At 40.9% G+C, this 24,906-nt stretch overlaps 2 protein-coding genes across 6 annotated transcripts in view; one reads left to right on the top strand and one right to left on the bottom strand.

Annotated features, from left to right (window-relative positions):
* AFF4 (AF4/FMR2 family member 4) overlaps positions 1–17,628 on the top strand; it is a 50,740-nt gene extending 33,112 nt beyond the window's left edge. For 2 of the 5 annotated variants that reach the window (XM_021410332.1, XM_021410331.1), the window contains exons 11-23: positions 555–592; positions 941–1,103; positions 1,636–2,553; positions 3,244–3,332; positions 4,439–4,676; positions 6,616–6,713; positions 7,314–7,377; positions 7,529–7,665; positions 8,082–8,153; positions 9,311–9,404; positions 9,951–9,994; positions 10,833–11,053; positions 11,644–17,017. In XM_021410332.1, the coding sequence (XP_021266007.1) occupies positions 555–592; positions 941–1,103; positions 1,636–2,553; positions 3,244–3,332; positions 4,439–4,676; positions 6,616–6,713; positions 7,314–7,377; positions 7,529–7,665; positions 8,082–8,153; positions 9,311–9,404; positions 9,951–9,994; positions 10,833–11,053; positions 11,644–11,762 (2,295 nt within the window). In that variant the 3' untranslated portion in view covers positions 11,763–17,017. Of the gene's footprint in view, positions 1–554; positions 593–940; positions 1,104–1,635; positions 2,554–3,243; positions 3,333–4,438; positions 4,677–6,615; positions 6,714–7,313; positions 7,378–7,528; positions 7,666–8,081; positions 8,154–9,310; positions 9,405–9,950; positions 9,995–10,832; positions 11,054–11,643; positions 17,018–17,412 lie in introns of those variants that run through there. The other 3 variants (XM_021410334.1, XM_021410333.1, XM_021410335.1) reach the window with 3 other exon arrangements.
* On the bottom strand, positions 23,227–23,857 carry LOC110405544 (cytochrome b-c1 complex subunit 8). Its single transcript, XM_021410930.1, has 2 exons — positions 23,638–23,857; positions 23,227–23,458 (listed from the first exon to the last, which is right to left on the bottom strand). The coding sequence occupies exons 1-2, from the start codon at positions 23,789–23,791 to the stop codon at positions 23,364–23,366; spliced, it is 249 nt and encodes an 82-aa protein (XP_021266605.1). The 5' UTR covers positions 23,792–23,857; the 3' UTR covers positions 23,227–23,363.

Below are 24,906 nucleotides of genomic sequence, written 5' to 3'. Positions count from 1 at the left end.
TCATCTCTTTTTTCCTCTTTGTCGGTATTAGTTTTGTGCAGTACCTGCCAGAAATGGCGTTCAGTGTGCTGAATTAAAAATACCTGTTGGGTCTGTGCTACCCAGCAGTCGTCCACGCTACATTTTTTGCTGTTCTCAGTTCTGCTGTTTGGTATTTTTTCACATGGAAATCTTGAAGATAGTAGCTAACCAACTAGGTTATAGGACAGAGGGCATTTCCGGAATAGCACGGTAAAAATTTGTATCATCTGGTTCAAAAATATGATATGGGGGAGCAGAGGAAACAGGAAGTCTCAGAACTATTGTCAGAATGTAGAGGATTCTGAGATGACACATTTGTGGTAAAAACTTGGATAAAAGAACTCTGATTTATTTTTCTTCCTGTACAAGGAAAAGGCAGGCAAATTTAAACTTCTGTCTGTCTGAATTAAAACACTCTTCAGGCTAAATATTTAAAATTTTTAAGACTTTTAATCAACACTGTGCAACGTGATTGCATATATGCAACTCTAAAATAACTTCTAGAAGCTTCATGCTCTTCTTCTTAATTGCAGGATTGTGATAAGACAGTGCCAAGGAGCACGCCTGGAAGGTAGGCATTCCTGTTGGATTGCAGCGCAGAAAGTAAAGCAATGATGTTCAGTCCAGTCAGCACTCCTGGCTTGATCTCATTTCTAAAATCAGTGTCTGTTGTTTGTGTTTGATTGGAACAAAAGGTGATTAGAGTTTAATCAGTGGCTAAATAACACGTATTCTGCAAATTATACGAACCACGCTGTGAATTGGGGAGGGGAACAAGGTGAATTGCACGCAGCCGCGTTGAACTCTTTAGCAAATGGTAGTTAAAATGTTAGACTTTTTTCTTCCTAATGGAAGAACTTCCAGGATGCCTTTGTGCACTGTGTAATGTTTGTTTATTTTTCTTCACTTTTGTTTTCAGTAGTTCTGAACCTTCACAGCATAACAGTGAAGGAGCAGATAATTCAAGGGATGACTCGAGCAGCCATAGTGGGTCTGAAAGCAGTTCAGGATCTGACTCTGAAAGTGAAAGCAGTTCCAGTGATAGTGAAGCTAATGAACCGTCTCAGAGTGCATCCCCTGAGGTAGGATTTGTCACGCATTTGGGCTGTCTTCATTGGTTTGGCATTAGTCCTGAGTTTTAAAAGCAGAAAAAATGAACATATTCTGCCTCTTTTTAAAAAAAAAAAAAAATGTTGATCTGGCAAATGTGGAATTATTTCCACATTTGTGCAGTATTCTTTTGCTGAAGTACGTGTAATTGGATATGATAACAATGTTTTCTATAAGCACACATTTGTTATTTGACTTGGAGGTGATTTTTACCTTCGATTATGTGTTGGAATGCAGAGGTAAGATATGGTAACAGTAGCTTAAAAGCCAGTAGCTTTTAGTCCAGAAAGCCATGGCAGCACATATTGCCTGTGGATTGCAGCTCCTCTGGTTGAGGGGAAAAAGGAGAACTGCTATTTGTAATTACATGCATTTTTCATCAGTTATTGACCTCGGATGTTCTGGTACACCTCTTGCTTTGGCTTGCAGCGCAGTACAGTGGAAAAGATGGAAGACACGTGTAACACTGTATCTAACAGTGCTTTTTTTTAAATTTGTTTTTAGCCAGAGCCACCGCCAACAAACAAGTGGCAACTGGATAACTGGTTGAACAAAGTTAATTCACATAAAGTGTCACCAGCTTCTTCTGTGGACAGCAATATCCCATCCTCACAAGGCTACAAAAAAGAGGGACGGGATCAGGGAACAGGAAGTGGGTATGCTGATCAAAGTGGATCCAAGGACTCGATTTCTTCAACACCAGGGCGAGATTCCAAACCCACCCAAAAGGGCTCGGAGAGCAGTCGTGGCAGGCAGAAATCACCTGCCCAGAGTGACAGCTCAACACAGAGGAGGACTGTGGGTAAAAAGCAGCCCAAGAAAGCAGAAAAGACATCTGTTGAAGAGCCTAGAGGAGGTCTTAAAATAGAAAGTGAAACCCCAGTAGACATGGCAACAAACATACCTTCAAACAGGCATAAGGCAGCCACAAAAGGTTCCAGAAAACCTAATATAAAGAAGGAGCCCAAATCTTCCCCTCGGCCTACAACAGAGAAAAAGAAATACAAGGCTTCGAGCAAATCTGCCCAGAAATCCAGGGAATTCATAGAAACAGATACCTCATCTTCTGATTCAGATGAAAATGAAAGCCTGCCTCCTTCATCACAAACACCCAAATACTCTGAGAGCAATAGGACTCCTGTTAAATCTTCCATGGAGGAGGATGACAGCTTTTTTCGGCAAAGAATGTTCTCTCCTATGGAAGAGAAAGAGCTTCTTTCACCACTCAGCGATCCTGATGAAAGGTACCCACTTATTGTGAAGATTGACCTGAGCCTCTTATCAAGAATACCAGGGAAGCCTTACAAGGATGCTGATTTGCCCAAAGTGGAAAAGAAAAATGTGCCAGAGAAGCATGCAAGAGAATCCCAGAAGCAGCCTTCTGACAAAAGTTCTACGAAAGGCAAAAGGAAACATAAGCAGGTAATAATATTGTAAATAAAATTTTGCCTGTTTTCTTAGCCTTTTAGTGTCTTGCTACAGGGGTTAAGTATATGGCCCAGTAACCTGTGTCATACCTCTCTGTAGTGGCTCAATAATTTAGGAGATGACTTCATCTACCTATTCCGTGTAGAATAAATTGATCATCCCTGTGCCTTTACAATAGGGAATATTGGAGTTTTCTTTTGGAGTGAGGCGTGAAAGGCAGAAGGTTGTAGCTTTAGGTATGTTAGCACTGTAGCTTGAGTTCCTGGAGGCTGCACAGATTGTGTACCCTCAAAACCCTTTGACTTTAGGATTGGGTTTATATAAAAATCTGGTCTTCAGCATCTCTTACAGACCTCAAGGCTTTTACTGTTTCTGGCATTCATAAGACACCTGTGTTTGCCTCCCCAGCATAAAATCTGATTTCGTACTGAAGCCTTTGGCAGATTTTTTCTGGTATTTCATAGCGATATGTTTGTTATAAAATGAGCTACTTGACACTGCCACTTTTCAAATATTTGATACAAGCTAGATGCTTCAGGGAATGTTTTTGGCCTGTGCAGGTCTTATTCTGTACACTGCAAGATGCCCACTGAATTAAATGTGTTAAATATGAAAATTGACTGTCTCAGTGAAGCTGTAGATGTAGACATTTATCTGGATGTGTTTCTTGTTTGCTGTGTTCAGAATGAGGATGAAAACAGAGCCGGTGAAAGCAAGAAAACGAAACTGGAAGAAAAAGCTCCATCAGGACACAAGACTTCTAGCAGTAGGGAGTGAGTATCTTGCCTGTCTTTTCAGCACTGAAGGCTCAGTGTGATCAAGGAGAAGACTGATGCCCATCTCCACCTTTCCCTTACCTTCTTCCCCTCCCTCCACAACAAAACGCCTCGTTATTAATCAGTGGGTAACATTTCATGGCTTCTTATTCTTCAGACTGATTTAGTTTCAAGTCTCCACTAGTTGTTGGTGGAAATTCATTTCCGTAACCAAAAGCATTGACTAAGTACAATTGTTTATTTAACAAAAATAAAGTAAACCCTAATACAAAGGGTTCACCTTTGATATACTATTTCAGATCAAACAACTGACAGCTAGTATAATGATGTCATGGAAAAAAAAAAATCCCTTGGATTTGTAAAATGACTGATGTGTGAGAAGCTACAGCTTCTGGCTGCGGATGCTCGAAGTCTTTCTGAGTTAAACGCATTCTTTGTATTTGTTAGGAAATGTAGAAAAAACGGATGCTTGTCTACCTTGTTTTTTCCTTTACTCCTAATATTTTTTTGATTGCTAGTGTGGTTACCTGAAAGACACTTGGTTAAATGCAACAACATGGTTTTTAAAAAGCTGTGTATAGATAGTTATTTCATGTACTGTTCTCTGTGAAAAGGGAAGGCAGGATTAGGCAACTGGAGTCCTCAGCAGCCAAGGTAAGACTGTACCAAAAGGCTCGTGGCTTCTAGAGAGCAACTGTCTGGGCCATGTTTTTTCTGAGCTGTTAGACTGACTCGTCTGCAGTAGACAGACTGGCGCTAACGTTGTCATTAATTTCTGACATTACCAGTGGTTAGGGTGTTTTTAAGAACTGTTGAGGGATGTGGTTTTATGGTTAGAACTTGCCTTCTGCGTTTTCAGGTCAGAACAGATAAAATGGTGCAAACTAGTTCAGCCAGGCTTCATAACATCTAGTTACTGTGGTGATTATTCTCTCTCTCTTCCTCTGAATCTGGCTTGCGATGTTTAACATTAAAAACCTTGTTGGTTTTTTTATTTTGGGGGGGAGGGGTTTGATTAACGAAAAAAAAGTGATGCTGGATCCCTTTGTTTATTTCTATTTTAAAAAATAAAAATCAAAACTGAATGTGTTCATTTTGACCAGGTCTTTAAAACCAAGTGCTGTTAAAGAGAAGGATCTGCTGCCATCTCCTGCTGCCCCAGTCCTTCAGAAGGATTCCAAACAAGAGCACGGGTCCCGGAAGAGGACAGTCAGCCAGTCGTCATCCTTGAAGTCCAGCAGCAATGTTAGTAAGGACAGCAGCGGCGGCAGTAAAAGCAGCTCCTCTTCTAAACAGAAGAAGATGGAGGGGAAGGGTTCTAGCAGTGCTAAGGAAACAAAGGTAAAGGGCTTGTTCCGTGAATGCCTTGAACTTGTTTCTTGGCTTTGCAGTTTGATGTGCACAGTTTGATCTAAATAATTTGCAGCTGAAGTTGAAATGTAATTAGTGTCAGATTTGCCTTGTTTCACACCATGGTGCTTAAGACTAAATTGGAAAATAAGTGGGGAGAGATTTTTGAATACTAATGTTTATTCCTACCAAATATCTATGTTAATGACTGAAGTGAGTTTAGTCATCTTTTGATTACAGGTGCTGCTTATTTGCTGTTTAATTTGTTAATGAGAAATATCACTACAAATCTGTTTACCCAGAATGAAACAATGAGGTTACTCTTATGTTACTGGAGCAGGTACAGATCTTGTCCTCATTTTAAGGAGAGCAGGAGCTGGTTCTGTGCACAGTGCTGGGATGCAAAGCTATGGCTCTCATTTTTCATCCTAGGACTCTAGAAAGGTTCTTCTGATTCCAGCTCAGAAGGGTACAGAGCTCTCAGTGGTTAGAGTAGAGAAAACATTGTTGTAAAGGTGATGCAGAAAACACTTTCTAAGAAACTTAGATTAAGAACATGTTTAGTTGGTGGGTTTCAAAAATTTTATATGATGATACTGTAAGGTCATGAAATGTGATGTGCTTTTTCATCAGTATAAAAATGTGTGTTACTGGACAGAAATTAACTTGTGAGGACATCTGGGTACCTACGTAGGGCAATTTCTGTCGTATAGCCAGATTTTAGTGTAATATGTTTAAGTTGGAGGGATTTCAGCTTTGTCTTTGGGATTCCAGAGCTGAAGGTGTACCGTTTGTCTGAGTGCTCTAAAATGTTCAGGAAGGATAATTGATTTGGGGAGGAGTAAAGCAGCAAATTGCCATTAGCAGTGGTAGAAAGTAGCTTAGTCATCAGGGTGGAGTTCATGCAATATTTAAACTGGGAGACCTGCTGGACTAATTTAGATGCCATTACTATGCGATTTTAGAAACGTGGGAAGGTTGTGTGCATCAGTATCTGCACAGGGCTCTTCAGGAAGCCTGTAGGTAGCAGATTCGCCTCGTAGATTGCTGCTGTGGCCTTTCCTTATTCGTCAGCATAGAACTGTCCCTAAACCAGCTGTTAACTTGTTTGATGTTTATCTTTTCACACTTTGGATATGCTTAGTCATGCCTTTCTAGAAGTAGTATATTCTTCCTGCATTTCCCTGCATGTTTGGTAGCGTTTCAGGGTTACACTGGTAGATAGTGCATTGCTGTGCAGATCTAGTGCCTTGCAACTTCGAGATCCTTCTGATTAGCAAGGATCTGATAAAGGCAGGTTATGAAATGCTCTATGCAGTTGGCCTTTGGTCATGAAAAATCCAAAGAGCTGAAAGCACACTGAAGCTGGGAAGTTGCTGTATGCTGTTGAACTAGTAAGAACAGATTCACTTAGGATTCACAGGATGTTTTAGTGTCCTGTCTTTAGCCTGAAGTGTCACATTGAGCCATGTATAATTAAGGGGAGCAAGGACAGTGTGTTGTAAGGACAGCTGTTATTTCTCCTTGAAGACAGTGTTTGTGAAATACTAATCTTTTCAAGCTAGAGACATTCAGCAGAGTTTATTGTTGAGAGATGTGAGAAGACCTGAAAATATGTGTGGCCTCTTTGTTCAGAGTGGAAAATCAGGATTTAGCAATATGGGAGATCTCCTAGTGTATTAGGGCTCAGCTTGATTATAGCCTCTGTGTCCTCGCCTGTTCCAGCATGAGATGAAAGCCTAAGGGAGGCTGTGTTGTTGTATGGTGAATGGCAGCTAAAGCAGCTACAAAACTGGCCCTATTGCTTATAGAGTGTGAAGTCGTGGGAAAAATTTATACAATAAATGCTTCTTTTTTTCTTTTTATTTTTTTTAAGACAAAGATTTACTTTTTCTTGACGTTTATGATTAGGCAACAATTTTCCTTTCAGGAAAAGATTCTGAACAATTCATCAAACTGCCCTCCTGTTTCTGCTCCATCTACAGAGAGCTCAAAGTCAAGAAGAGCAAAACTTGTTTTTGATGACAGGTAAGAAAAGCAGAGCGCGCCTTTCCCTTTGTGGGGATGCTAATCTTGGAGTACAGCAAGCTCTCTGTGGAGAAGGGTTGTCCTATTTGCTTCACAAAAGATGTTCAATACTAGTTTATGCTCTGGAGATCTGCATGCACATTGTTCCTGCAGCAGTGTACTTCTCTGCCTGCTCCGTGCACCATTTACTTGGCAGTCAGTGCACTCCTTGAGAAGGATCTGTAGCCTGCCCTGTGCGTTCCTGCAGAACATCAAAGGACCAAACAGTAGAACTTAAATAGTGCAGGGTTGTTCTGTTTTTAAGTGTTGATGGGTCCATTGCACCCTTTCAGAGTATCGCTGCTGCCTGTCTGCCTGTTCTTTTCTTAACAGAGCCTGCTTCACCCACAGTGAGTAGTTGTTGTCTTTGGTAGCTGAGAGGAGCCTTCGTTTTTGAAACTGCAAATCTACCAGAATGGGATTGTGATACAGTAACTCCTGTTACTGTAACTTGAGTTGGAGGGGGGAAAAAGTGAAAGCTGTAACATTAACAAAGTTATGTCATAAAAGGAAGTGCAGTGTAAGTGGTCTGAGTCCATAAATGTGTGTCTTCTATTGTAGGACTTACTCAGCTGATCATTATTTACAGGAAGCAAAGAAGTTAAAACATAATGCAGATGCATTGGTAAGTAAGTCTGCAATGTTTATCCAGTATTTGCAAATTATTCTGGGTTTTGTTTACTGCTTTTGTTGTGTTGCTGCCTGTCTGTACTAGAACTTTCTGGTATTTCCTCTCAATATTTTCCTTGTTTGTTTGTTTTTTCCAATCTTCTCAGTCTGACAGGTTCGAGAAGGCTGTGTACTACCTAGATGCAGTAGTGTCGTTCATTGAGTGTGGGAATGCATTGGAGAAAAATGCTCAGGAATCCAAGTCCCCGTTCCCTATGTATTCAGAAACTGTGGAATTAATCAAGTAAGCATTGTAGAGCACGTACAAAACTCCAGTGGTCAGGGAAGAGGTCTGGAAATTGGAGCTTCGCCATTTTACTGACGTTTTGCTGCTAACTTTTGAAGTCCCTTACTCTCCATTAAGAATGGATCACTTGCCACTTTGTTCCAGTTGCTGAAGCTTAAAGTGTGTTCTTGAAGGTTGAGATCCTTTACTCCAAGGATCTTGATGTCTCAACAGTTTGTAACACGTGCAGAGCAAAACTATTCTAGTTATTATCTGGCCACATTCTGTTTAGGGTCTGTGGGGAGGGACCTGAAACAGTGAAGGAGTTGAAATTAGAATTTTGTAAGAACTTTGGTGACTGATAAATGATAGTGTAATATTTTACTTTCTTGTTTACTTGATAGATTGTTTTCTTGTTGATAATTTGTTTGTAGGTACACTATGAAACTGAAGAATTACTTGGCACCGGATGCTACGGCTGCAGATAAAAGGCTGGCAGTGCTTTGGTACGTGTATCCTGAACTTCATATTATGCACTGGTTAATTGGAAATGCTTTCTCTCTGTGAAATGCCATCTTACACTGAGTTTTCAGGTGTTTTGAACCAAATAGGAGTTTTCCATTTGACTGTACAGAACAATGAATGCTATAGATCTGATTGCTGTAAATTGGGATGGAGGGCATGTTATTAACAGAGGATAAGCCTTTAAGCTATGAAAAAAATGACTTTTTTCAGCTCTGACTTCCGTAACATTATGTCAGTTAGTGCTTTTATTTTAGAATGTGGTGTCATTGTTCAGTTGTCTGTTGCATGCAATGAAGTGACGTGGCTAGAAATGATAGAGGAATCTCTGTGAATTTCATCATCCTTAATGTTTTGATAAAATTACTGTTGATGAACTGAGCTCTCCATTTTCTCTCTTTGTAAATTATACTGTTCAAAAATAACAGATTATTGTTGAGTTGATTGTGTAATCAGCTGATATTGGGCTGTAAATGCTTCAGAAAACTTTGTGATTGCATTAACAAGCAAACTGTTGTTGGATTTTGGCTTTAATTTTTGGAAAAACAGCATAATCAGCACTCACTGGTTACTCATCTGGATCAATTTATGCTTCTGATTTGAAACTTTCTTGGAAAGATGAAGTTTTCTGTTGGATTTGAGAGGAGTAACAGCAGAAAGGATTGGGGTCCTTGCTGTGTGATATGGCAAAATTTGGAATGGCTGTTAAGAATTGTTGCTTGCCTCCTTTCTTAATTAAATGGCTGCAGGAAGTAGCGGAACAGAGCCAACTGTGTCAGGTGGAAAAGAGAGACTATGGCAGAATACACCAGACTCAGTGTGTCCCGACGTGAGAAAAAAATAAATGAACCCCTTCCCTAGGGAGTAAATGAGTGTTGTCTGCTGAGCTCAGAACTGGAGATGACTTGTATCAGCAAAGTCACTGCAAACTGTAGTTTCAGCTTAAGGCTCAGAACTGTTCTTTACTTTCTTGAGAAGTTAAAGGTGATGTGGGACTTCTGCTAGTTGCAATTTAACAACTGGCTTCTCTGGGTTGAGAGAGAAAGCTTTTAAAAGCACAGGTTCTGGATTTTTGAATTTCAGTGTGTTGTGATAAACTTGGCTTTAACTGTAAATGTTTTGCTGTTCTGTCTTTGGTTAGTCTTCGGTGCCAATCTCTCCTATACCTAAGGCTTTTCAAACTGAAAAAGGAAAGTGCATTGAAATATTCTAAAACTCTGACTGAACATCTGAAGGTAATTGGATATATATTTTCTTCAAATATTAAAAAAACTAATCAAATTGATGCTCTACATCACTTAAAATTCCTCTGTCCAGTATTCAGACTGCTGCATGTGAACTTCCAGTATGCCCTAATTTAGGACTGGACCTTGAACGTATATTCAAGCTGAGTAGCTTAAAGCTGGGAGGATACAGCGTGACTATAATGTCATCAACCCATTGGTCCTAATATGATAGCTTCCTGTTAATAATTTGGTGCAGCTTTTGTTTTTAGTAAATTTAGTTGGCTTCAAAGAGAATTTAAAAATGTTTTTCTTTTGGCTTTGTTCTATCAGCAAAAACTTCACTGTCTTTGCTGATTCGTGTCTTAGTCATCAGTGACAGGGATGGTTTTCCCAAATTTGAAAGTACTTTGATATTATTTGGGAATTTGATTATTGCTTAAAAGAAAAGCCATGAGAGCTCATATGTTCAGAAATGACCAATTAAATAACCAGACAAAATATAACGAGCTGAGGTATAAACATAAATCCGGTAACAAATTTATTTTTCCCTCACAGAATTCCTATAATAATTCTCAAGCACCGTCACCTGGTATGGGAAGGTAGGTAATGAAAGTTTACCTGTATTTCTACATTTATAGCTCATTTTCCAGATAAACTGCGAGTCTGAGGTGCTCAAAGAGCAGCTTTTCACTTTTTGGTTGTTTTTGAACTAATTCCTAATTGTTCTAAGGTCTAGATTTTGATTCCATTGTTCAGATGAGTATTCTGATAAGAGGTTTAGAAGGCCGCTGCACGGAAATATTCTCAAGCAACCCCTTGTTGGGAGGAATGAACAAAAACAACCTCGGTGTGTCGTTAACACACAGGCCACTTGTCTCAGTGGTTTGTTGTTTTACATAATGCTTTTTCCCTCAAAACAATAGTTTTCTTAGTGCTGCAGCAATGCGCTTTTAGCCCAGATGGCTCCAAGTACTTTCACAACTGGCTCTTCCATAGTATAGCAATTTACTTCTATACTTGAGATGTAACAGCAGACTTTTTATAGATTACTCTATAAAAATAAAAAAAAATGGAATTTCAAGAGGGCATTTCAGATTTGTATCATGTTACTTGAAAATATAATATAATGGTAGTATAATTGCCTTGCTTTAATTTTTCTCATTATTACTATGTAAGGTTCAATTTGTTTAAACAATGAATTTAATTGAAAAATGCTGCGTATTGATTTTGGTTATGAAGCTAAAATACAGGAGCTGGAGGAGCCTCAGGGATTTTCAAAAGCTCCCTTGTTGCAGAGCAAATCCTGACTTGTTGGTGCGTGAAGTGGGAGTGCTTTAGCATCCTATGTTCTGAGCTGTAGGAAGAGAGGTTTGCATGATGCCCCTGATGTACTTGCGTGTGCATTTTACAATTTAATGTTTTTCTTTGGATAAGCAGCAAGCCTGTTGGTATGCCATCTCCGGTCTCTCCAAAGCTGTCTCCAGGGAATTCAGGAAATTACTCTTCTGGGGCAGCCAACCCTTCAGGGAGCGGGTCTTCGGTGACGATCCCCCAGAGGATCCATCAGATGGCAGCCAGCTATGTCCAAGTTACATCCAACTTCCTCTATGCCACTGAAATCTGGGACCAAGCTGAACAGCTGTCTAAAGAACAGAAAGGTAAGGGTAGGCAAAGGCGGGTTATAGCCTCAGACATGCACGTTGTGCTGAAATTCTAACAGGTTTTCAGTGTTGGAGTTACAGTTAATGCACAGGGTACTTAATAGGGTCCTCTGCAAAAGAAAGATGGAAAGTAATTCCTTCGATGTCTGTGGTGTCCTGGGCTGGCTGTCTTGGTTGTCAGGTGGTGTTGGAGATGTCACATTTCTTACCAGCTACGCTTAAAATAAATAAATAAATCTTGCATTTCCCATAAGTTGTTCTCTGGAGGAAGTAGAACTCGGTGCATTTCCTTTTCTGAAATACTGAAGCGAGTATACTCGTTAGAGGGAGAAGGCCAAGAATGTTTTGCAGCAGTTAAACCATAGTGTAATTATGCTTACCAACCAGTCTCCTGCAAAATAGTACAGAAATGGACCAGCAAGGACCTCTCCTTTATTTTTCTTCTGCCATCATTCAGCTGTCCTTCATTTCTTCTGTCTTGATCCGAAAGATTTGTGCTGAAAGGGTGTTTTTTCAGGGAGTGCAGTATTCCCCATACAGCAGCCCGTGCGAAAGATCGTGCCTAATTTGTGTTTCTGTTGTTTTAGAGTTCTTTGCTGAACTGGATAAAGCTATGGGCCCTCTGGTTTTCAATTCAAGCATCATGACAGACCTAGTGCGTTACACCCGTCAGGGACTACACTGGTTGCGCCTGGATGCCAAGTGATACTTTGAACTGAAGGAATGGAAAATAGAACACGTTTTTCTCGCTGCCTCTGATTTATCTCCACAACACTGTGTCATGTCAATAAGGAAGACTGCCATAACACATTGCTTAGTTGACACTAAGAGCAAGGAATGCTTTCACATGTCTCCCATCCTGATCTGTGTTTTGTGTTTTAACCCAAAATTATCTTGTTAATGGACTCCTTCAGTATTCCCTTTTTAAGTTATTTAAATGTTTTTGAATTTGCGACATATAAAGGTGTAGCTTTGCTAATCTATCATGGATAGATTAGGTCATTGGAATTCCCGACATAATACATAAATAGTTGGTTTAAATCCTATTTATTTTAATTTTTTTTTTATTTTAATTTTGAAAAGCCCGATGTGGGGCACTTTTTAGCTGTTTCTTCCCTAAATTTACCCTTTCAAGTACTTAGGAAAAATTAAACATAGACACTTTATTTAAGTACTTTGTGAGCTTTGTTACTCTGTAATGTCTTGTGGTGGTAGAACCTGTAAAAGGAATTAGGATTGATAGGTTCTAACGTGTAGAAACACCATACTTTTCATGCCTAATGCCTATGAATCAACTAATAAATGACAGCTAGAGTTTTATTATTGCAGAATTTGTACTAAATAGAAAAATTCCAGATATTCTTCTACGTATTAAAATACTTCGTTTAAATGAATTTTAAAGAAATTTATATGGAAAAAATATTTAGCTGGCTCTGACTTGGGTTGCTTTCAAGGCAGTTTCAAAGCATTGATTAACACTATAACAAATCACAAAACATTGCAGTAATTTGCATTTGTTGTAATATCAGAGTAATGGTGTAGGAATGAACTTCGGCCTGATAGGTGCGATGCATATAGGAAAAGTTTCTGAAATGGACAATCTTGTGCTTTTTTATATCTCTTCATTTAAAACACGTTTTGTTTCCTTGCTTGTCCTTTTTTGACACTTGCAAAATCAGCAGTTTTGTGGTTAAAAAAAAAAAAACCAACAGTAGTTAAATTCCTACCAGAACTGTCATTTGCATCTTTTTCATTGACTGGAAAATCAGGAATCTTAAGTAGAGACGGAGGTCCATTTTTTCCTTTTAGGGTCTGATGGTTAATGGACACTACAGCATGACAGTGCAACAGCCATTGTGGGGTGGGGAGCACACCTGCTATTACAGGGAAGTTGTCTAATCGTTTTGATGCAGAATGGATTTAAAACTTGTATTTACCCCATATTAACGAAGGTCCCATTCATGTTTGATGCATTTGATGGAGCAGAATATTCACTTGAGAGGAAGTGAGTTGGTGCAACAGTAATACTTCGTGGAGTTGCAATCAACTGCTCTCAAAACGTGCAAACCAAAGTACCTTTCCACGTGAGGTGCTTGTCTGAGTCAAAGGTTTAAAATGCTACTGCTTTCAGTATTGCTTAGTGCCCCTAACATGTCTGGTGTGCCTTATGCCTTACTTTTAGATGAAGATTTTATGAACTGTTTACAAGATGTTTTACAGCAGGACCAGGTATACTGTATGCAGTGGTCTTCTGCAGTACTTGGGTAAAATTCCATTTCCTTTTTAAAAGTACCAGTGTCTGTCATGCGAACTGACTTCTCATTGCAGTGGTCCCCTTTTAAAGAGTCAAGCTCTGAAAACTTTAGAGCGCGATTGTGGAATGCTGCTTTGTTTTATCTCCCATTTAACCCTTAATTCTGTACCGGATACGAACGCGCACGTTCAGGAAAAAAAAATATTGCACTAAAGTTTTGTGTAGTTGTGGTGAAGTGCCAAAATCATGGCAACCTCGAAAGAAGGAATCGAATTCTACGCTCCTTAGTACTGCAGTATGTCCTATGGGCTTTAAGAGTTTAGAAGTTTTGCAAATGAGTAACCTACTAAAAGGTAGCTGCATATTCGTAGAGCTTCCTTTGCGTTCCAACGTGTTTTGTACTTCCAGAAGAGCTTTGCTACATACGAACCGAGCCGTGGTTAGCGGACCTGTGACTTCTCCCGTTACAGCTGACTCTCTGATCAGGTCTGTTGGTTGGAGCACCCTTTCTATTGAATCACTGTGCAAGGTCGCGTTTCTTTTGGTGTTTGCTGTTAGACGCAGAGCTCTGTACCCTCAGACTCTGCATCCTGGTTAATGGGACACTGTCAACTCATTTTTTCCTTTAATACTCTAAAGTGCCTAGCACACTTTTGACGCTATATAAACAATACCTTTGTAGAAGTTGCATTCGCAGTTGATTTGTTCGTGTAGCGCTGCAGTGGCCGGCGCGGCTGCTTTCGGCTTGCTCCTTTGTGCACAGCGACCATGACTGTAAGCAGGAATGGTCTCATCTCTGGGAATTTATTTTGTTCATTTCCTTAGAGTCCCACAAATACCTTTTGGTGTCACACGCGATTGTCTCTTTAAAAAAAACGTATCGCTTGTCCCCAGGTCGGCGGATCTTAAAAAATCGTCTTCCCAATGACAGGAGGACTTCTTACATTGTGTCAAAATGTGGACCTGAAATGGTTGAAAGTGTCCCAGCTGAACAGAATCCGTCACAGGGAAATATTCCCGAGAGTGCTGTCCCGGGTTTTCTGTCCGTACGGGAGATACGCAGTGGTCTTGTTATTTGAAAAGAAATGCCTTATTCATCTGTGGCTATTTCAAGCAGAGTAACTTAAATTTCACGCTTCCAAAAGCATATCTGACTTGGGATTTACCGTTGTTTCAAAGACAGAAGTTGTGGACTTTGTCAGATTTCATAGCTATAAAAAAAAAAAAGCAAATACTTAACATGCTTCCATCCCGATGCCAAAATGCAGACTAACGCTCGAACTCGGTCCTTTTTTTTAACCTCTGTACAACAGCAGTGGAAATGCACATCGCGCCAGCGCTAAGGCAGGTCCCACTGGTGGCTAAGGAGGGAATCCCTAACTGCCAGCTTCCTCAACGATTCCCTAAACGATTGTATCTTGAATACATATCAACGCTGCGATTTTAATTCCCTTACTGAACGCGGTCCCAGTTGGCGAATCTTAAAAATGGCTTAATCAGACTAGGCTTGCTCAGATGTCAATGTTATTTGGATTTGCTGTGAAACTTGCAGGTTCCTAGATGATGAGGTGCAACCATTTCTATTTATAAACAAATCTTCAGGACACCAGAGTAAAACAGCCCGATACTTTTATTTTGATTTGAAACTATTAGCCATAAAGTAGAGCGTGTGGATGGCTCTTCTTGGCTTTTGATGGCAGTATGCAATTTGTATTGTATGTGTCTTTTAATATATATGTATATATATATGAAATCAGTCTGTCCAAAGTATATGTTATACTTGTTTTTAGATTATGGTGCAACTGACTATATTGATATATTATTTATTGAGTGCTGAGTCGCCATCTTACTGGTGACAAACCTTGCATATTATACAGGAGTGCAATGTATATTCCTTTAGATTGCTGAGGCTTGATTGCTGTGATAACAAAAAAAAAAACCAAAAAAAAAAGCCCTGAAATGTATTTATGAATGGCCCCAACATACAGAGAGTGAGTACTTTATGGAAATGATGATGTGCTTGCCCGGGGCAAGTAAAATAAAGCCGTAGGCAGATAATTATGTAGTTTTCCAAAATGGGAGACTATTGGAAAGAGAGACTACCTTTGCTGTATTTAATATTTCATTTACCTAACCGATATTTACTGTCACTGCAGCATTTATGTTAAGGGCCTGAGCAAGTCGAGTTTGAATTACCCACTGGGGAGTAAGCAACTTCCAAATTTTTAGATTTCTGACACGTATTTTGGTCAGGGTTTAAATTACTCCATCTAATGAAACAGTGTTACGGAAACCTGCATGTTAATGCTGGATATCTTTAAATGTGAAGAGTAGCCAAAGCTTTTGGTGGCCAACTCAGACGAATACAGAGCTATTCCAGGAGGCAAATTTCCTAAGTGTGAAAGTTACCTAAACACAATCAATCAGGGAATCGTGATGTATGTCTAACTCCATTACTTTTCAAGGAATTGGTTTCTGACGCCATGATGCCATTTGAAAGCAGCGGTGTTGGGGGGCGGGGGGAGGCAGGGAGGGAGGGGTTAGCTGTGTGCTAAGTCCATTTTTGTCTCAGTACGAGCTCTGGTCTTTGCTAGATCAGCCGTCAGCAGCATTAGTTCTTTGCTCTCTGCCGATCTCAGCTGAGTTTCAATTGAATACACTATACTGAGCAATTTGAAACGCTGTGTTACAGCAGTAGAGTATATATAGGCTATCTTTATGTAAATGTTTTAATCTCATCTGGAAACTTAATGGAAACGTCTCTAATTCCTGTCGTACCTCTCCGCGTTTGCTCATGGAGCTGATACAGGCAAATGGAATGCAGTGTTCCCCGACTTCGGTTTTTATATGCAGCCCTAGAAATCAGTGTCGTTGGGTGCACAGTGCTTCTGCAGCGTTTCTTTTTGGCTGCATTGACGTCACACATCCGAAAACTCAACTCTAAGGACCAGGCATGACTTTTGCAAGCACAGTTCCTGACATTTGTATCTGGTCCCCCTTTTAAATTGTTTTAAGAAATTTTGTATATGGAGGATAAAGTGCTTATATATTTATTAAAAATCCTTTATCTTAATTGAAATTATTATTTGATGAAGAAGGGTTTTTTTGGGGGAGGGTTTGTGGGTGAGGGAAGGTAACTTTTCACCTGTCACTTATAAATGAAGCCCTTATGAATCATACAGAAAGGTACTGCTAGTAACTAATGGGATGTCTCTGTGTCACGCTTTGTACATGACAAGTCCATGTGTTACGTTTTGTTTCTATCTGAATATTTAGGCATCTGTCTCCAACCAAAACCGAAAAGAACACACCGACTGTGATTTTATTTGTTGCAATACATTTGAAATTTCAAAGGGTACTTTGGGGCTCAAAATTAGGATTTCTAAGTCAGTATGTGCATTTCACGTAATAAAGCTGTTAATGGTGAGCAAAGTATTATATACTAACTAGATTTTTTCCACATCTGTATAGTATATTCTATGTATTTTGTGGTATTGAGATTATAGAAAGTTTAGTGTCTGAAACATGCGTTTAATGTGTATTTTTAAACAAATTTATGGCAATTAAAATATTTGGAGAAAAGGGTATCACATTTCAATTTGTAAAGATCTTTTTAACTACTGTGTCATTAAAATGCTTTGTACAATGCAAGACTGTAACTGGAGAAACTAAGTTTAATAAATATCAAATAGATTTTCTGTATTAAACTTCAGCGTGGTCCTGTCTGTGGAATGGGCTGTCTGCTCCCTGCTGTTGTGTCTTTAAGCAGAGGTTTCTTTTTTGATCCCACGCTCTCTGTGTAAGAAGGGAAGATACCATTCATTACGTGTGTGTCTCAGGCCCGTTGATGTTTGTCAATCAAAAGTAGCTTTGTTTCCCTCAGCTCTTTGAGTTAACGCGTATCTGGTCAAAATCTGATTCTGATAAAAGGTATTTTGAAATAATGGGATACTTCAGGCGGGGAGGTCAGCTTAGGACGTAGGCAATTTTGATTAGAAATAATTCAAAAGTAAATACTTCTGCCAGTTATCACCAGATATATTTAGTATATAGAATCTGCTAGCACTATTATTATCAGTTTGTTTGCTCTCTCTTCTAACAGGCCTTTATTTGAAGTACGGATAAGAGTTCAGCTGTTGAGACTGAAATGAGATGGAAGCGTGATCAACTTTATGCGCTTGCCAGGTTGAAGGATAAATGTCTAAAGTCCACTGTGCAATAAGCACCTCAGGCATTTCAAGCAGAAGTGCTCTCACCATACACTTTGGTCACAGGATGCAAGGAAGAACCCAGGTAGTTTGCTGAATATAAATTTTTAATACACACCTTAAAAAAAATATATATGTGAACAATTACAAAAAAACAAAACAGAACAAGCATGAGATGCAGAGTCCTTTTATTGAGCTTGGCCAGAGAGTCATCCTCAGTGCGTGGCGCAGAGGTACAGCCTCGGTGAGCGAATGCTCTCCATCTCTTTGAAGTCCTTTTGCCAGTTCTTATGACAGAAAAGTTGAATGTACTTCTTGCTGATCTGCTGTCGTCGCTTCTGAGTGGTCAATAAATACGTCACAAGTAGAGCTGAGCCGTGGTAGCAGTAACAGTGACGGGTGTTCTTCTTAGTGACAGGTCACTCGGAGGCCGTTCTGAGGAAGCAGCGGTTCTTTCTGGAGAACAAAACATCATCAGGCGCTGACAGCTCAGGCTGGTGGCCTTGCAGGGCTTGCACAGGTCTGTCTGGCCCTAGCAGTGCTCCTCTCACTCAGCTGTCGCAGTGGTGCTGCTGTTGATATCACTAACTCGATTCAGTTTGACTTCATTCATTTTATGTTTTTTGCTTTGAATGGTGACTCCAAAGTACGAGTTAACCCAGGTCTAGTCAGGTAGTGGTCTATAAGTTATACATAACAGACACCTTTCTGTCTGTTTATCTTCCAGTAGCTGCTGTTGCGGTTCATCCATGTTAGTCGGTAGAACCAGAGGATGCATTTCAAATGCAAACAAAAGAGGAGCCTGACTACCTTTTGCTGTAGCATTTGCATGTAGATGATGTATATATTCTGCTCTTCCATTTGCTTTCTGGCAGGAGTACAGTAGGTGCCACACAAAATCAGCTTTCAGTCACTAAGTAACTTTAACATCACTTTTTGTATGTATTTGGATAATTTACTCGTACCTAATGTGCATGAGAACCGAGGAATGTTTGCTTTAGTGTTTTAGCTATCTTTAAACTGTGAGCTTAAGTAGTCACTGTTAATTAATATATGCTTTAAAGTGAACAGTATTAGCTTTAAGAAGGATTAATTTTTAAGGCCTCTAAGTCATTACCTAAATTCAGTCTAGAATTCTGTGTTCTTTTTTATAAGATGACTTTTTTGGGGTTGCATTGCAATGGCTAAGGCTTGTCATCAAGGGCACTTGGACTCTGTTCTGTTTGTACTGCTAACAAAAGAGGTCTGAATCTATTGCTCCATCCTTATTCCTGGCATCTTTTTTTAATGCACAGAATTAAATCCATGTCATACTTGATTGAGAATAAGTAGGAACTTCCTCTACATGACACAGCATCAAGCATCTCTGAGCCTTGGTATTGATTAGGGTTAGTTACCTGCATAGCATTGTAATGCATTCACTGTTATCCCTGCATGAGGCTCCAACGGGTCTCAGAGAGACTCCTCTCCAGAAAGGCGTCATCCGCTTCTGTCTCCTGTGAGGCTGTGGTTGGTGCAGGGAAGCACAGTGCACCTGGAACAGAGTTGCAGCCAACTGTCAGGAACACGCAGCAGCAGTAGGCAGCGGGTCATTTTGATGCTCAGGTCACTCATCTTAAACATTTTAAGTGAAGGACTTTATATCTTTCTTGTTTTCAGATTTTATTCTCTTAAAATATAATTGCTTGAATCCAAATCCTAAAGAAATAGTTATTAAAAACCAATGTTTTTGTTACTTTGGGAGGGAAGGCAGAGTTACTTGCTCAATTACTTTTCAGAGTAACCCATATAGGCAGTTACTCTACTTCTTTGGGATGCTGAATCTGCTAAAAGAGCTCTACCCATACTGCTGACTCCTGCCAGTTACTCTCGTTCTTGCACCTCCTCGCTGCCTGACGTTTGAACCAGCACTTTAAATAGTTATCTCTGCTTACCTGACTGAGCAGCAGTGAGAAGAATAGAAGGAATGCCATAATTTTCAAACAGTGCATCTTCACAGTATGAGCTGCCACTTGAACTGTAGGAGCAGCCGTGGGTGGAGGAGGTTGGAAGAGCCCCGAATAGAACTTCCTAAGCTACAGCCAGATTTTTATAGACTTTCATTCTCTTATCACTGCATCAGCTGTCAGTCATTACAGGAACAAAGTTCATTTAGGAGCAAGAGGGAATTACAAAGTTAGCATCTGCTGAAGCGATCTGGTTCAAGGCCTATCTCTCTAGCTAATAATTTACTTTCCTTCCACTTGTACTTTGTCTGGTCGACTTACCAGATTTGCCAACTGTTCCTTCTTTAAAGTCTATCTAGCATGTTACCAGAACTCCTTTGTGTGCTTGCAAGCAAAAGTGTGGGTGGCCAACAGTATCATGGTGAAGATCAAAAAGCCATAACCTTGTTTGACTTCTATGACATTCACAGTATGCACAGCTCTGAGTTTGCCAGCTGGGAGGCGAATACTGTTCTCCTGAGATTATTTGGAGCAGAGAATCAAACTTTTGATTCTGCTTCTCATTCTTGGTGCATGAGAGAATCACAAGCAAGTCATTTAACCTTTCTTTCCACAAAGTGGTACTTAAGAATCAGATATAATACTTTCCGTGTGGGGTTTGGAATGTAAAAGTTATGTAATTACTGATAGATAAATCATAGATCTGTTCTTTCAAGGATTCTAATGTGCAGTTCATCTCTAGGTAGCTAATCACTAAAGTAGAATTGATGGTTGTAAGGATTTTGTGGAGGCGAGTTGCTCTGTGTAGCAAGGCTGGTTCCTTGAGATGAGCACTCTCTGCTCTAGTCTGCCTCTGTATCTCACAGTGTAACTAGTGATTAATGTTCTAAAAGGTGCCAACAAAACTCCCACTGATGTGGACAGGCAGATTGTAATTAAGGGGAATCTTAAACTTTTCTGTGGTGATACGAGATTGCCGACAGCCTAGAGAAAATAATCTTTAAAAAGGACTACATATTGCCTCTCATTTTTTCCAAAATTTCAAAGTTGAGACATGCTTCTCCCACTTGTCTCCCACTGAGACAAGCAGGAGTAGTGTGTTTCGAAGACTACTACTCTGTAAATCCACCTTGTCAGTATTTACTTCTTTTTGTCTGTGATACTTTATGCATCCAGCTGCCACGTCTGGCGAGTATGCTGTATATGTCAAGGAAAAGACTGTTTCAGTTGCAGAGTAACGGAATACCAAAGTAGTTGTGTCAAGTTCTACATGTAGATTTTGAAGCAGTCTGTTTTAAAAAATATTTCAGGTTGGCAAGTACTGTATAAAATAATTGTGTTTTGGTTACATTATAAATCCAAATGTGAATGCAGTAGGCTACAGTTTTCTGTGATTGCTTAATATGGAGGCATAAGTGCCAGCGTGGAAGGCAAGTTACGCAGATTAAGATAATGCCTTCCATGTTGTCAGGTTCCAGCCTACAAATGATTACTGTGAAGCCCAAACTTCACTGGGATTAAACAGAAACCCTTTGCAGCATATTGCCTCCAACCCACTACTGGGAGATTTGTTCCTTTGCTGGGGTTCCTCTTACTTTTCCCTCTTCCTCTTATTTGTCTTGCTTCCCGGTGAGGAGGAATCAAAACTGGTCTTTATTTCACATTCTTGCGTCTTACGTAATCGTTGCAGATCAAATAGCTGAACTTCAACGTTGGTTGTTTTTTTTTACATTGGGCTGTGAATTTCTCGATTGTCTCTTCCACTGAATCCTTTCTTTACATACATCTGAGTTTTAATTTCTCCTTTCTCTGCTAGGCACTATAGAACAGAGACAGGAAAAAAAGAGCCAGTGGTTTGTCTTGACTCCACCTGTGGAGCAAAGGTTTGAAATGGCATCTCAACTCTGAGAGCAGTGCCTTCAGCGTGTCATTATTTCTCAGTTTTTTTGGCTAGCTAAAACTAGTAATTTGTGACCATATGTCAAAACCGTTCTGTATCCTAGGTTCTTTATAGTGTCTTAGTAGTTGCAGATCCCTTTCAGGCCACAATCTGTTTAATCAGAAATAAATGAAATGACGGAGAAATGTTCAACTACATTGTTCAGATTCTGAAACGCTGCTCAGCTGAACTCCCACGTACCACCTGGCAGGTGGGAGCCATCGCTGCGGCAGCGTGCCAAAGTGCTGGGTTTGCATCTCGCTCCCTGCTGCACGGGCTGGGCCTGCAGGCAGCTGCAGAGATGAGAACAGCTCAGCAGGATTGCAACAGGCGCTGCCGGCAGCAGGAGCAGACAGGGAGCAGCCCCAGCCCGCCTGCTGACCCTGCAGTGTGAAGGTGAAAAGCCGGGGCCTGGCAGCTGCGCTGCTGCTTGAGGCTCACAGGGCTGCCGGCTTGTAGGTAAACTCACCAGCGGCAGCTGAACGTGCCACCTGTTTACAGTAGTCTAGCAGCTGGTCAGGACATAGTTCAGCTGTCTGTGAACGGGGGCAGAGACCTCATCAGAGAGGCTGGGCTCTGTTCTGAGCTGCTCACGCTTGACAGAACTGCTGAGAGGCATTGAAAATGAAGTATTGACTCAAGCTCCCGCTGTACGAAGTTTACATGTTCTGTTATTCAGGCTACAAATCAACTGCTGTTGCTCTTTAAGGGCAAGTAAATAGGACATAACTAAGAGTTCTGAATGAAGCGTGCCTGTAGACACCTTTGCAAGCTCTCAGAATCGGAGTACCCAGTTCATTGCTCCCTTGCTTAAGTAGAAGATAGGACTGAACTGAGAGTTAAACAGATTATTTTTAGCAGAACTTGCAGCACTGAGTAGCTTGCTCTACTTGTTTCTGCCAACCTCAGACTGTACTGGGAGAACAGAACAAGAAAGCCTTCAGCTATACAATTTGCATACCCCCTAGCTTGCTGAAGTGAGAGACTGAGCATCTTTGTCTTCCAGACAGCTCAGCCCTTAACCCACAAAGAAACTATCACAGAAGAACGTCATACTCTGCAGATTAGATAAATTTTCAGTACCAGCTACAGGAATAGCGTGACAGGGAGATAAACGTGTTACTTTGCTTGTGCATGAATTTGAGGCAGTCAGCTCAACACAAAGAAAAATAAAAGATAAAGGAATGAGCTAAATGTTCTGGACTTTGGAGAGCAAAGTGTGTTGTATACTTAGAGCCACAGGGTGAATTTTGTAGTCACGTGTTTGAAAATAAATGGTAGTAATAAGAGTTCCTTAAATCATCCTTGGGTGTTAAAATAATCCGTTTTCTTCCTTATAGTTCCCAAGAAACTGCTTCTAATTCAGCCATCTAACACTAACCAAACATCAGAATTGCAGTTTATCATCTGATTATTATTAAGAAATATGATAACTTGGTAATTGTATAGAGGGTCAAAGCTCACATTCAGTTCTGAACCATCAGTCAGGTTGGGCAATTTTTGTCAGTATCATATCAGACTATTTGTTCTTCACAGGTACTGCGGCTAGAATATATTCTAATTCATGCAAAAAGTGGCTAGTGATAGATAAAGGGATCAAAGAGCTCTCCTCTGTGCTGTTATTTCTCATCACCTGTAGTGTAGCAAGGGCTGTCTTCAACTAACTATACTGAGAAATATTTCCAAAAAGTAGGAGTCAGAGACTCTGGAAATGTAAAACAAAGCAATTTGAGCACAGGGAATTTTAATGCAGTTATCACTGTATGGAATTCACCTGACAGATAACGTGGTGCAATTCACTTTAAACATTTCAAGAGACAGACTTCATATAAGGACATGGGACAAAGTTAAAGTTTATTAGGCATTATTATATATATTATCTTCCTGTCCCTCTGGTCACATGAACAAAAATAGCAACAAGCTGTTGGTAATACAGAGCGGTAACATCTTAGTGATGCAGTCACTGGTCGTTCTCATAGTCAGCAGGGTTCTTCCTCTTCAGCCTCTCAAACTCTTGTGTACCCCAGGAGTAGAGGAGGTAGGCGCCCAGGAAGGCTGGAAAGGAAACGGAACACTGACACGGGGAAAGGGACGGAGCGGCCTGAGCCACTCGCTGTGATTCTGACACAACGAAGGCACGCCACGACACCTCGCCGTAAGACCCCATTGCCCCACTCCTCCTCCCTCAGCCCCTGAGGACATCGGGCCTCCTCTCAGCCCCGCCGCCTACTCACGGGGTGCAACCTTGAAGACCTGCGAGCTGAACCGCCGCCACACGTTGGGCAGCCCGTCCGAGAAGACGTTGGGGATGGCTCGCTGCTCGAAAGGTGACAGGCTGTAGGTGATGATGTGGCGCACGCGAGCGAGGTTCCCGAAGTGGATGCCCATGGCGGTACCGTGTCACCTTGTCAACAGCACTGCCGCCGCGTGGCCCGGAAGCGGAATCTCAGGTGCCGCTTCCGCTTCCGGCACGCGCGGCAGCCATTGGTTACCATTGGTTACCGCTGACGGGGCGTTCCCGCCCCCCTCCCCCCCCCCAAGCGAGGCCCGGGCGGGCGTTTCTCTTCTCAGGGCCGCAGGCGCCTCCGGAGCTAGTCTCGCAATCCCATCGGTTTTAACAATCCTACACACACTAATTAGCTTCATTAAGCATGCAGCCTCTGCTGGCTTTGCAGGGAAGGGGGGAAGAGAGGAGCCGAGCATGTCTAAAGCTGCTAAGGAGTGGAAAAAGCCTCAGCATCATGGAAGTGGGATGTTGAGGGGCAGTAACGATGTGGTCACAGTTCTGTGCCTCTGCAGCCAGAGATCTGCACTGCTTTACCACTACAAGTATTACTGCAGAGCAAAGGATGTATTATTGCACCCCAGAGGATGTGCCCTTTAATCCATTACATATTTCTGATGTGAGGTTGCGCATTTCTGGAACTGTATTTTAGCTGCCCCCAGTGCAGCTTCTATAGCTTGAACGCTTTTTATTGAATTGCCTTTTTCACATTCGTGCTAAAGACCCAATTACTTTATTTTACACCTCTATTTATTTTAGCTGAATCAGCTGAAGTGTACCTGATCTCTTCAATCCCCAGAAAAATGCCGTGAGAAAAAGTCACCTAAGGATGCTGCCAGAATTTATCATTGACAAAAGAACCACAGAGATAACTTGAAAAGAGACCACTTTAAATCAATGAATGTTTGGCAGAGCTGAATTCCCATCATTTGAAATGGATTAGTGGGAGGGACACCTATTAGGCAAGGAACCCTTTTCTAAACCAATCAAATGCAGCACTGGCCCGGGGTAGGAGTTTGTTTGCCATGGAGCTATTTTGCCTTGAGCTCTTGGTAAGATGTACCCTCACTCTGAGCCAAAGCAAGCACTATTTTTAGTTTAGCAGTCGCTGGCTAATGCAATCATCAGTGGCTTCATTGTGCCAGGCAGCACTGCAGCTCCACACTGCACTTTAGGTTCACGTGGAGGCGGTGAAGCATGTTTGCTGCCCTGCCAGCGC

The sequence above is a fragment of the Numida meleagris genome, chromosome 12 (genome assembly GCF_002078875.1).
Source record: "Numida meleagris isolate 19003 breed g44 Domestic line chromosome 12, NumMel1.0, whole genome shotgun sequence".
NCBI classification, from domain to species: domain Eukaryota; kingdom Metazoa; phylum Chordata; class Aves; order Galliformes; family Numididae; genus Numida; species Numida meleagris.
This window is presented reverse-complemented; position numbering and strand designations above follow the sequence as displayed.